Genomic DNA, 12625 nt, shown 5'->3' with positions numbered 1-12625 from the left:
TTATGGTGAAGGTTTCATAGGTATATGCATATGTCAAAATTTATGAAACAGTGTAATTTAAATATATGTAATTCATTGTATATCAATTATACCTCACTAAAACCTAAAAAAAAAAAAAAAAAAAAAAAAAGCTGAGGTACTAGCTGAGACTAACAGACCAATTAGTAACTTTAGCTCTGTCTAAAATTTTGGACAGAATTTATGCCATTTTTGTTTTACTACCTAACATATTACTTATATACAGTTACAAGTATAAAAACTCATCAGCATTATTTCAGACTATGCAAGTAAAAGTACCTGATCTCTATTAAAAATATCACAGTTGGGGTACCTGGGTAGCTCAATCAGTTAAGTGTCCGACTCTTGGTTTCAGCTCAGGTCATGATTTCACAGTTCCTGAGTTCGAGCCCTGAGCTGGGCTCTGTACTGACAGTGCGGAGCCTGCTTGGGATTCTCTCTCTCCCTCTCTTTCTGCTCCTTTCTGAGCATGAGTGTGAGCTCTTTTCTGAGCACACACTCTCTCTCCCTCTCTCAAAATAAATAAACTTTAAAAAAAACATATCACTGTTTACCCAACACCTATTTATTTATACATGTCCAGTAAAATTGCTTCAAAGAACTAAGAGGACATTTAGTCTATTTGGAAAGATGATAATTTAATAATTTATAATAAATATAAACATTCCAAAAATTTTGCATGTCCACTGAAGCAGAATTTTTGTTTTCTTGGTGAAAAGATCTCAATTTATTTCCAATTAGCAAGATTTAAAATAATCCAAATGCTCTCTAAAAGGGGACTAGTTAAATAAATTACATTATAAACAATGGAAAATGATGTGGCTATAAAGAAAAATGAGAAGTTCTCATTACTAATATGGACTAATATACATTCCCAATATATATTCCCCAAATATACTGGAGATGAAAAATGAAAGATGCAGAATGTGTATATGCTAAATAAAAAACAATACACGAATGGAATATAAAAATAAGTCACCATCAGTCTCTAGCTGCAAAAACAGCTAGTTTCATTAGATAATACCTTCTTTGTTTCAGAATCTTCCAAAGCCATTTATAGTCACAATGAAAGGATGTAAACTCATTTAAGATCTTGGGGGAAAACTGACCATTGGTGAAGAAAATTTAAAAATCTGAGGCTAGATGCTAGAAGCACTGGCAAGAATAGAGGAGAGGTGCCATCTCTAGGCACCTAGAAACTATAGAGGAATTCTCTCCTGGGTGTTAACTGAGTTGGTTCCTTGCTCTTCTTCACTCCCCCCCTTACTACTCAATGTTCCATGGAAGCCAGCTAGAAGTTGGGTGGGTACACTTGAGAAGGGGTTGAAGGGTTGGTCACAGGTTCCATTGCTAATTACTGTAAGTAGCTAAAAAAGACCATGTGCACATGTACAATTTTAGGGCAGAGAGTGCACATGACCTCAAGTAACGGAGTGAAGAGGTTTTAAGAACTTAGAACACCAACAGTGTGGTATACTGACAGCCAGCAGAAGTGACATGTGGCCACAAGAAAGACTGGTTAAAGATTAGAGCATTTCTTGTTAATTTCCAGAAAAGACTAGAGAACACAGTGAAGGATGGGGGTGGGTAGAATTCAGGCAACCTGTGTAAACTTAGGGTTTACTACTTTGTGTTAACTGCCAACAATATTATTATAATAATAACGAAAACTAATGATCTGTTTGTATGATGTGTATATATAGATTTGCTGAGCACTTCATCTGGCAAAGTAAAATCAACATCATTTCAATGATCCCAGAAAGTACTTTTGAAAGCTTAAAGATGTTAATAATTTGGAAGGCTATTTTGGCAAATCAATCCCAAAATACTTTGAATGACAAAGCTAAATTCAGAAGCTAATAAAATATCCAAGATAGCATTTTCAAAAATACTAAGTTATATGGTAGATATAGGGAAGATCTACTTATTGACTAGCTCTTAAATCAACTCTTTTGTGTTTAAAAAGGGTCACTCAGGGGCGCCTGGGTGGCGCAGTCGGTTAAGCGTCCGACTTCAGCCAGGTCACGATCTCGCGGTCCGTGAGTTCGAGCCCCGCGTCGGGCTCTGGGCTGATGGCTCAGAGCCTGGAGCCTGTTTCCGATTCTGTGTCTCCCTCTCTCTCTGCCCCTCCCCTGTTCATGCTCTGTCTCTCTCTGTCCCAAAAATAAATAAACGTTGAAAAAAAAAAAAAAGGGTCACTCATAATCTAAGCATTCCTGTTTTGAATACTGAGAACAGCATTGGCTAAATTATAATTACCTCTAGTTTGGTATTATCTTGAATGACATTTTTATCCAGCCAAAAATTAAGACATCAGGGAGGCTTATGTAGTCACTCATTTGCAATGCTAACATTAACAGCACTTGGTATCATGAAAATTAGGAATCCACTTGAATTACAGTTTAAAAGATAGGAGTCCATAGAATCAACCTAACTTTTGGGGGGAATATCCACTTCTGAACCATTACTGTTTTATGGCACTATTTGACAAAAGAAAAAAACTATTTCTCTCTCTCCAATTTACTTTATTTTCCCAGTTACTATCAAGTCTGACATGGGTTCAAATTCCTGTTCCTGCTATACTTACTGGTCCTGGAGATATTTAACCTTTCTGAATTGTAGTTTTGTTATCTATTAGTGGAATGGAAATGCTAACCTACCAACATTACAAGATTGTTGTATGAACTGAATCATAACATAAAAAGATTTAGGCATATCACTGTCTCTGAAATAAAATTCTATAATTAACACCAATTTCTATCACTCTGGACACAGGAAAACAATTTCTTTGTGTAGAAATAATTTTCTGACAAAGTCAGACCTTTCCTCTGAAGTATGTTATTGATATTTTAGACTAAATTATTTGGACTCTACAATAGGGCATTAAGTTTTACTAAATCCTCGGGAAAGGAAATAATAATAATTATTATTTTGGCTACATATATTTAGAAATACAAATGAAACCTCTGGGCAAAAGCAGGAGGTCATTCAAGGTCATTCAGAATTTTCAGACCATCTTAAAAAAATTTTTTTAAATGTTTATCTGATTTAATTTTGAGAGGCGTGCAGGGGAGGGGGCAGAGAGAGGCTCCAAAGCAGGCTCTGTGCTAACAGACAGCCTGATGTGGAGCTCAAATTCATGAATGTAAGATCATGACCTGAGTTCTGAGCCCAAGTTGGATGCTTAACCCCTTAATCTACTGAGCCACTCAGGCACACCTTAGAGCATCTTAAATTTGGAGTGGCAAACACCCTGAAAGCCATTATTGTAATCCACACATTTTATAACAAAAGAGAGCCTCAAAGAACTTAAATGGATTTGCTCAAGTAGTATATATAGGCAATAAGGTAAGAAAACAGGAGTACTTAGGTCTAATAACTTAAATTCCAATTGTTCTTTACACTATATATACATACCACTCTGCTTTCATAAATTTTTGACAGTATCACCTTTTTGGTTAACAGTGTTTCTTCCATAACCAGGTAACTTATTTTTCTAAAAGTTTGCTACTTCAACTGCTTCTAGGCAATCAAAAATCTATTAGGTTACTACCCAAACAACTATTTCCCCTTTATGCCTTCCTATGAAAATGCAAATTTTCTCCACATATGGAATGGTAATATAACCAGTGATGATAAGCCTCTATTCTTGTCCCAGGGGATGAACCAGGTGAAAAACAATGACTAATCTAAGCAAAACGCTAATCCCATTCTACCTTTGCTGGTGGATTGGTTTAGAGTAAGCCAGTAACCAATCCAATCTCAGGGGGAGTTTGGAGGGGATTTGGAAAAAGATAGTTTTGCTTGATTAAAAATACAAAGAAAAAGGAAACTTACAGGGAGAGTCCCCTTTCCATTTCTTTGGCTGTGTGTCATAAGCACAAAATGCATCAGTCATCTCTACTAGGAGAAGAAAGCTGAAAGCCTCACAGAGCCACTCACCCAGAGTTCTGACAGTACGATCTTAACCAACCAAACTGCCTTGCTCTAGAGTAAATTATTATAAAAGCAATAAACCTGTATTTAGTTAGGCACTCAATTACTTGTGGCCCAAAGCCTCCAAATATGAAACTCCAACATTTTTAAAAATTTATTTGAGAGAGAGAGAGAGAGAGAGAGAGAGAGAGAGAGAGAGAAGAGAGCGCACACGCATGAGCAGGGGAGAAGCAGGGAGAGAGAATCGCAAGCAGGCTCTACACTGCTAGTGCAGAGTCCGATACAGGACCCAAACTCAGGAACCGTTAGATCATGACCTGAGCCAAAATCAAGAGCTAGACGTTTAAGCAACTGAGCCACCAGAACTCCAGCATTTTCTAGTGAAATCATCTTACCTAAGCCTCTACAACAGAAGACTTCCTTCTCAACCAAATAATACACATGTATTTTAAATTAAGAGTTTTGTTAAAAATCAATTTAGGTATGTTACTAAGAAAAATGCTATTTGGTGATTCACAGTATCCAAAACTTCAGGACATGACTGAAGAAACTAAAATAAATCTAAAAAAATACAATGTTCATTTAACAGTACAGAAACAAATCTGAATTTGTATACGCATTCTAAAAACTGATAAAAACAACTTCAAAAACTGTAAGTTTCAAAGAGATGTTATTCTCAATTACTTATTTAAATAAAATTATTTTTAAAAAAACACCACTGTCACACTGATATAAAGCTTAAACATACTTTATTACCTATCAACAATCACAGATTTAACTCAGATCACAGATTTAACAAATTGTAAAATTATGACAATACTCTCAACTACTAAGAGTCACATGAGAAAAGACGTAAGAGCAGCTGTAGAATAACTTGTCAAAAACCCATGAATCACTGAAGACTACTGAAGTCACCCACCCTCAAGAAAAGCCTACTGATTTGAAGTACTAACCTTTTAGTTCTGCCCTAAGTCACAGTAAGGGCACCAGCTAGGAGATGTTAAGAAATGGTGGTTATTATGGAAAGAGCCTAAATGTCCATCAACTGATGAATGGATAAAGAAATTGTGGTTTATATACACAATGGAGTACTACAGGGCAATGAGAAAGAATGAAATATGGCCCTTTGTAGCAACGTGGATGGAACTGGAGAGTGTGATGCTAAGTGAAATATAAGCCATACAGAGAAAGACAGATACCATATGTTTTCACTCTTATGTGGATCCTGAGAAACTTAACAGAAACCCATGGGGGAGGGGAAGGAAAAAAAAAGAGGTTAGAGTGGAAGAGAGCCAAAGCATGAGAGATTCTTAAAAACAGAACAAACTGAGGGTTGAGTGGGGGGGGGAGGGAGGGGAGGGTTGGTGACGGGTATTGAGGAGGGCACCTTTTGGGATGAGCACTGGGTGTTGTATGGAAACCAATTTGACAATAAATTTCATATATTGAAAAAAAAAAAGAAGTGGTGGTTAAAAGCAAGTAAAGAAAGGAATCTATAAGTAGAGGCTAAAAATCATAAATGTTTGGGGGTGACACACTAATGACACATACACAATAGTTTCCAAGGACATCACAGTAGAATAAACTTATGCTCAAGATGATTCTGAGTAATTTTTAAAAATTTAAAATAATTTGATCAATACAGCAGAAAACAGTGTTGGCTATGAGACTTCATAATGACAGGGAAATTAATCATGGTAAGTAGCATTATAGTCCAAACTTTCTCACCAAGATAAGATTTGTTAGTACTATTAAGAAAACTAGCAAACAAACCCAAAAAACTAGAGTTCAACAGAACAGAAAGCCATTTTTTTCCTTCTCATTAACCCTGTAACTATTTTCTGTCCTAAGAAAAAAAAATACTCTTCAGAACACCCCAATTAGGTAAAGTAACAAGGCACTCCATTTAAAATACATAAATATATCCTGAATTAGGTGCATGTTTCCAATAAATATAAATTTAAAGGCAATTCATTTAGGAAGGTTTAAAAAAAAATGTAGTAATAGCATTTTGATCACTCTAATGTTAGAATGAACCATTTTAGCTAAAGATTAAATTTATTTGGATAATCCAACTTTTAAAAGATTAATACTTTTTATATCTACTTAACATTATCACAGTAGTACTGTATGAAAGAATGAAAGAAAGATGAGAGCTTGAGATGACCTTGCAGGCTTTTGCAGAACTACCAATCATTTTAGGTCATTTGGTTTGGTGTTGCTATGGCAACTTTATGAATCATGACCCCCTCACCACAATAATTCAGAGGACTGAATTATGTATGAAGAATGTACTGTCAACATGTTTCCTGTAAAAATATACACATTAATGAATTAGATCTTACTAGAGTAAATTATATATCTTTAGCCTCAATTCAGTAAATTAAAGAAACTACTGGCCACTAGAGAAACAGAAAATTATCCATATGCCCAATCTGTATAAAACTGTCCCTCATGTCAATCCTGAATGTCAAATCCACTACGTCTTTCAGTTTGGAGACTTTTCAAACAATATGTCTTTCTTTACTGAGAGGTTCAAACAGATGAGTCTCTGTATAATGCTTACCACACTTATTTACAGAAAACAAATTCGATCTCATAATCAAATCAGATATATTATAAACTTAATAGAAATGTCTTTTAGAGTTCACAAAAAAGAAGCCTCATCTAAAATGCATACAAGTATTTAACAGTCAAATGTCACGATGTCTACAACTTACTTTCAAATGGATTCAGCAAAAGAAAAAACCGTATGTGTCTATATATAAAATATGTGTAAATATGAGAGGGAAAGCAAATGTGGCAAAATGTTCTCACTGCTAGATCTACGTGGAGTGTATGTGGGTATTCAGAATATTGTTTCAACTTTTCTGTAAAATATTCCCAAGTAAAAAGCTGTGGAAACAAAGGACCCTCACTGGTTCCTAGTCCTCTTGTGTTAGTTTTTACCCTGAATATACACCCAGTCCCCTTCTTTTGAGGCAATTACTTCAAGACCCTCTGCCCTCATTTAAAACAACTGTTACAGAACTGTTACGTCTTTTTTAACAAAATCGTAATTCTAGAAAAGAGTTTTTATAAGTAGATTTAAAGGCCAGTATCAGTGAATTAATTGTTTTACCTGAAAGTTAACATCTTCTTTCTTAAATATTAGTGCTCGAACTTCATCAGGATCTCCATTAAATATAGCTTGCACCAGTGATGGCTAAAATACAAGAGAGTAATAAAAATATTAATCACACTGCATGGATAATTCTAAAGATATTTCCACATAATTTTTAAACCTAAAATTTTTCTTCTCTTTAGCAACAATAATCAATTTGTTTTTGACATTAACCAATACTTTTATTGAGTCAAATTGTATGAAAGTACAGGATTCCTCCTTGAATAAAAAAGGCCTACTTAAAAAAAAAAAATCAATTCAGTATGGCCAAAATTAGGTAGTACAATAAACACAATCAAACCTGAGTAGAAGCCTTTTGTTTATATATATGGTAAAAACAAAGTCTCTTCCAAATACAAGTGTGACATCTCAACATCTACTTGTGGGACATAAGTTGTCAAACAAGCCATTGCCAGGCCACAATGATGCCCATGAAGGCAGGCCTTTTTGAAAAGTTCTGTTTGGGGCATTCAATAACTTGCACGGGTTAGCATTACCTGTTATACAGATTTAAATCCGAAGAAAGAAAATCTGGCAATTGATGAAAATCACTACTATTCAAAGACCAAAAAATAGCATACACCTGAATAACACGAAGAGGCAAACACGTGCATGTCTAAATATAACAATTTCTTAATCAACAACAGTCTCTTTGATAAGGTATCATATTATACTAGTCAAACAAACCAATTGACAACAGCATTAAAAATAAGGTTAAGGAAGTCTGATTCTTTTTCATATAAAAGTGCTGCATGTAAATACATAAAATTCATTACAGAAAAGGTTGTGCCTCGGTGTTGCTAGCAGTAGTAAACCTTTCCTAAAACATACAGTTCCTCATTCTCATTACATCATTTTTTAAAACCACAAAATGAAAACAGAAACGTGGTTGCCAGAACTACAATTCTCAAATTATTTTTTAAAAAGTCTTTGTAAGAGAGTAATACATAGTAAGGAAAGTCTGAGAATGTTAGCTAAACGTCTGAAGAAGTAAAAACCAAAACTGTGTCCATTTTATACACAAGTAATACTGCATCATATTTACATACCTATACTGCTTTTATTTGGGTTTTTAATAAAACTAGTGGAAGCCACCTTATGTTTATCCTTAAAAGATAAAATTTACCCCATTAGTTCAGTAGAAGATAATAAACATAAACTCTCATATCTTACCAATACACTTCCAGAAGGTGGTGGTGAATGTAGGGATTTATTTTCCTGTGGCAATTTAGAAATGAATGCAGGAGATTCATCTTCTACCTCCTCCAAAACAACAATACACACTCGACTCATTCGCTCTTTTAAAACACTAAATTCCAAGCTATGTGATAAAAGTCACAGTTGGAAGAGCACAAATAGTTTTTCCTCCTCTTCTGTACAACACTTAGGATCATTCTCTGAACAGCGCAGCTGGTTTTTTAAAGTTAGTAAGTACTATCAGAAAAACTGAAGTTTAAAATTATGACTACATAACATAACTTCCTAAAAACAACAAAATTCTGTTATTTTCTGTTGGGTTACTGTAATACTTAAAAGAAATTTCATATCAACATGTCACTAACTAAAACGGAGTCCAGTACAAGCTCATCTAAAAATATTTTTCCCTTTCCAAAATAATCATATTGCTCTCTGTCTCACAGAAATTTACTTGCATAAAAAGATTATTGTTTGGGGTGACAACACCACACAATACAGAATGAAATGAGAAACAACTACTGTGACAGAGAGGATTATAGCTATACCCACTCTTGCCTGCAAGGTCATATAGTTACCAGTAGCTGACTTGCTTATAATTGGGAGAAAAAAAAAATCTCACTATTCTGTTTCCACTTCTAATTTGTCTTCATCTCTTCAGCTTCTGGTTTAAAGCAGATACTATCCAGAGGAAAAAAAAATATCTAGAGCTCAGCATAAATTCTTAAAATGAAGCTCAGAGGTTGACAATTCTTTCTGTGTTTGGGAAAGAAAAAAAACAACAACACTCTGCATTAATAGCAAAGCTGCAGTACATTTACATGCGATGAGTCAGACCCCAAGAGACAATAGGACTCTTGGTACTAGAATACAGCTTGATTAATCCAGATATCCCATATAAAGAAGAAACACAGATAGCTTTATTCCCATCGATAGCATAAGCAAGGCAGAGCGTTCATTCTTTCTCCATCAGGCAGTTGTCTGTGGCTGCTCCAGTAAAAGGGCACAGCACCAGGCAGAAATAGTGTTAGCAGAGGATCCTAACGGAACAGGCAGGCTGCGAAGGAATTAGAAGGCATTTGAGCTCAAATTACTGCTTCAGGCTTTTCATTTAAAAAAAGAGAGAGAAAAGCCCAGTAGTTTATCATTCCAGTGTTTCCTTTGATCTCCACATGAATACAGCTTCCATTAAATAGTCTTCATTCACAGGAAAAAACAGCAGACTGTGCATCTTCTTTGAGCCAACTACTTTATTCAATCATCTGCTCTGTGCCAATATAGTTTCCTTCCACTGTGAAAACCGCTACAGTTATCCTTTTCAGTAGATTTCAGATGCTTTCCTGTTCCACAGATGATCTTGCAAAACGGCCACTGATACCTCCAAATAGGTAGGTCCTTAAAAAATATCTACAGAACCTCAGGATCGGCCCCACAGAAGCATTCCAACTGAGCAACAGTCTGAATAGCAAAGACTGCAGAACCGCAGGATGAAATGCCTAGTAATGCTCACATGTTACACTTACCAGAGATCTGAGCTACTGCTCGGGGATGTAACTTCCTCTAGCAGGAGAAAAAAATAGTGCATTTGGACAGCCTTCACAATTAGAAGGTTCATGCCAGTTCTGTGACTAATCCAGATCAAACTGAAAAATTCTATAACTGAAAAATGAGTGCGCTTTTAACATTTTCCACTAAAAGCCACAAGGAAATCTGGTGTACTGCCTCTGCTGACTAACACTGGTTTTAGCAAGTAAACAATTCCAAACAGCTTAAGTGCTTTCGTATGTTACAATATAGCAAATGTTTAACCCTATAAATGACAACTGCAATAAGAATGTCTGCAGTGGACCCATAAAAGAGATGGAGAAATATTTTATGATAACAGAAAAACACAAATCTAAGATTTTATTTTTTTACCAAGATCATTTTTAATATACCAGATGCATTTATTTCCAAAAATGCAAAAAAGTTTAAGCAAAGAAATTTAAGATTTACAATTTCTGTTGTTGAATTTAATCAATCATTTCATATTTTAAAGGAAAAAAACAAAAATTTCATAATGTAAAAATCCTAGCTCTAAGCTTCTGTGGATCATCTGAATTTCACTGAAGAAATTAAGTAATTCCACCTTCCCATCTGGAAATGGAATAAAGCCTTAAATCCGTTAAATAGCGGCATAAAACTATTGTTTAATGCCCTAAGTATTCATTTTCTCTATGTCAAAAAGGCACGAGGTAACATAAAAAAGTCAGATGTTCCTTCCTCTATAAAATTAATTTCCCCAAAGCTACAAGGAAGTGTCAAAAACAACCAATCTATTGTAAGCTTTCCCTTCTTTCTCTATTTATTAAGCATGCGAGTTATTTTCTAACAGAAAAATTACAAATACTATGGTTTCCCTTCAATTTTTGTTCTTTCTCCTATCAACTAGCATTTTTTTTAAATTAAGGAACATAATAGCTATTTTTGAACATTTACCATGTGCTAATAAGTGTTGTACATTTTCATTTAAAACTCACAATAACAAAATAAACGTTGGAAAAAAAAATTTTTTAAAAATAAAAAATTAAACTCACAATAACCTTGCTATGTTTCCATATAATAGAGGGAAAAAACTGACTCAAAAATTAAGTATTTTATCCAGTCATACAAATTACTAAACTTGTGTCTAATTCCAAACACATGCTCTTTCTAATCTAGTCTGCTTCCACTGAGTGTACGCACTTGTGCACACACCCCCACCCCACTACTCTCTCAAGATCTTCGCAACCTATACTAGATTGTCAAAGTAATCTTAAAAAACAGGTAACCTATAATGGCTATGAAAAGTTAAGGTAACAAAGAATATACTATTTATTGTCATAATACTCCTAAACAAGTTATTTTTAAATGGGTATTTCAGGGCTAGTGTTACCTCATGTGTTTAAGCTAATTTACTTACCAAAACACAAAAAGAAAAAAAAAATCCACATGATACGGATAAGAAATGCCAGAATTTAAGAACAAAAACCATTAAATATCATTCTATTAAAGAACCTGTAATCCTAACATAATTGTACCAAAATACTGAAATATGCTAACAATTTGCAGAGTTGTATTTTAAAGTAAGCAAAATGGTTTTAAGCCAAATTAAAGACATGCAAATATTTTTGCATACAAAATGATGTTAACTATCTCCACATGACTAACTCAAAAATATCATCTTGATATATGAAATATGTACAAATTAAATCACTGTGGTGACAATATCCTATATTCTGTCTTCAGGGGTTTTTTGCACCCCAAACAAAATCTCTTCTTATACAGACAATTTTAACTCGTTCCAAAGTATTCAATGTGTAAGTTCAGCTACATAGACTTAAGCAGGTACATCCTATTTCTTGTTCTAGGTCAACTTCCGTACTTAGGTCTTTCCCAGCCAGAGAACAAGCTCTTTGAAGGCAGAGACTATGTTTACACACACACACACACACACACACACACACAGAGTTTCCTTCTACTTTCTCCCACTTGTAAACAATTTCAATGAAATTAATTCTATTATGTCACAAGACTCTGGAATAGAGTGGTAAAATTATAAAGACAACAGGGGATTCATGTGTATATATTAAGAGTGTGTGTGTATATATATATACACTTACTTTAATCCAAAAACACAAGAGGCATTAAGGTGTAGAAGTTGAGCAACTTAAAATGCAGAAGTTGACAGGATATAAACCAATGATACAGGATGACAGCTAAAATTAAGGCCTCAGGAGGTCAGCCTACCTGGAATTCAAATTCTGATTCCATTATTTATTAGTTGTGTCCTTGGGCAAGCTACTTAAATGCCCTGGGCCTAAATGTCTTTGCACTTATAAAATAAGAATAATAATCTTCAGAGATTTTTACCTAGGAGAAATACAATAATAGCACAGTGATTGAGAATGTAGGCTTTGTAGCCAAACTGCCTGTGTTCTAATCCAGTTTCTGCACTAACAAACCTAACCGTGACCTTGAGCAAGTTACTTAATCTCGGTCTCACTTCAACATCTAATAAAGAACATTAACAGAATCTACTTTACAGTGTTATTCAGAGTGAAGTTTAAAATAAAATGTAGATAATCTTATTATTATGGATATTTAGGGGAGTAGAATGATTTCCCACGTGAAGGTAGTGAGGAGAGGATGACTGTCGATTTCTCCCCCTACTGGTGAGATGATTCAGACTAATGTCTAGAGATCTCATTCAGTTGCTAAGTACACTCCCCTCACCCTACCCTTTCCAGGCTTCTGAAGAGACTGCTAGAAGCTTGTCTTAACACTGGAATAACC

The 12625-nt window shown here is 34.7% G+C and overlaps 1 protein-coding gene across 8 annotated transcripts in view; it reads right to left on the bottom strand.

The window, feature by feature from the left end:
* Window positions 1-12625, bottom strand: part of ANKRD28 (ankyrin repeat domain 28) — a 200057-nt gene that overhangs the window by 114425 nt on the left and 73007 nt on the right. For 5 of the 8 annotated variants that reach the window (XM_040480133.1, XM_040480138.1, XM_040480134.1 and 2 more), the window contains one exon: window positions 7076-7159. In XM_040480133.1, the coding sequence (XP_040336067.1) occupies window positions 7076-7159 (84 nt within the window). Of the gene's footprint in view, window positions 1-7075; window positions 7160-8290; window positions 9818-12625 lie in introns of those variants that run through there. The other 3 variants (XM_040480131.1, XM_040480132.1, XM_040480135.1) reach the window with 3 other exon arrangements.

Source organism: Herpailurus yagouaroundi, unplaced genomic scaffold (assembly GCF_014898765.1).
Source record: "Herpailurus yagouaroundi ecotype Mexico unplaced genomic scaffold, PumYag 159, whole genome shotgun sequence".
In the NCBI taxonomy this organism is placed as follows: Eukaryota; Metazoa; Chordata; class Mammalia; order Carnivora; family Felidae; genus Herpailurus; species Herpailurus yagouaroundi.
The sequence above is the reverse complement of the archived record's forward strand: the minus strand, read 5'-3'. Positions and strand labels throughout refer to the sequence as shown.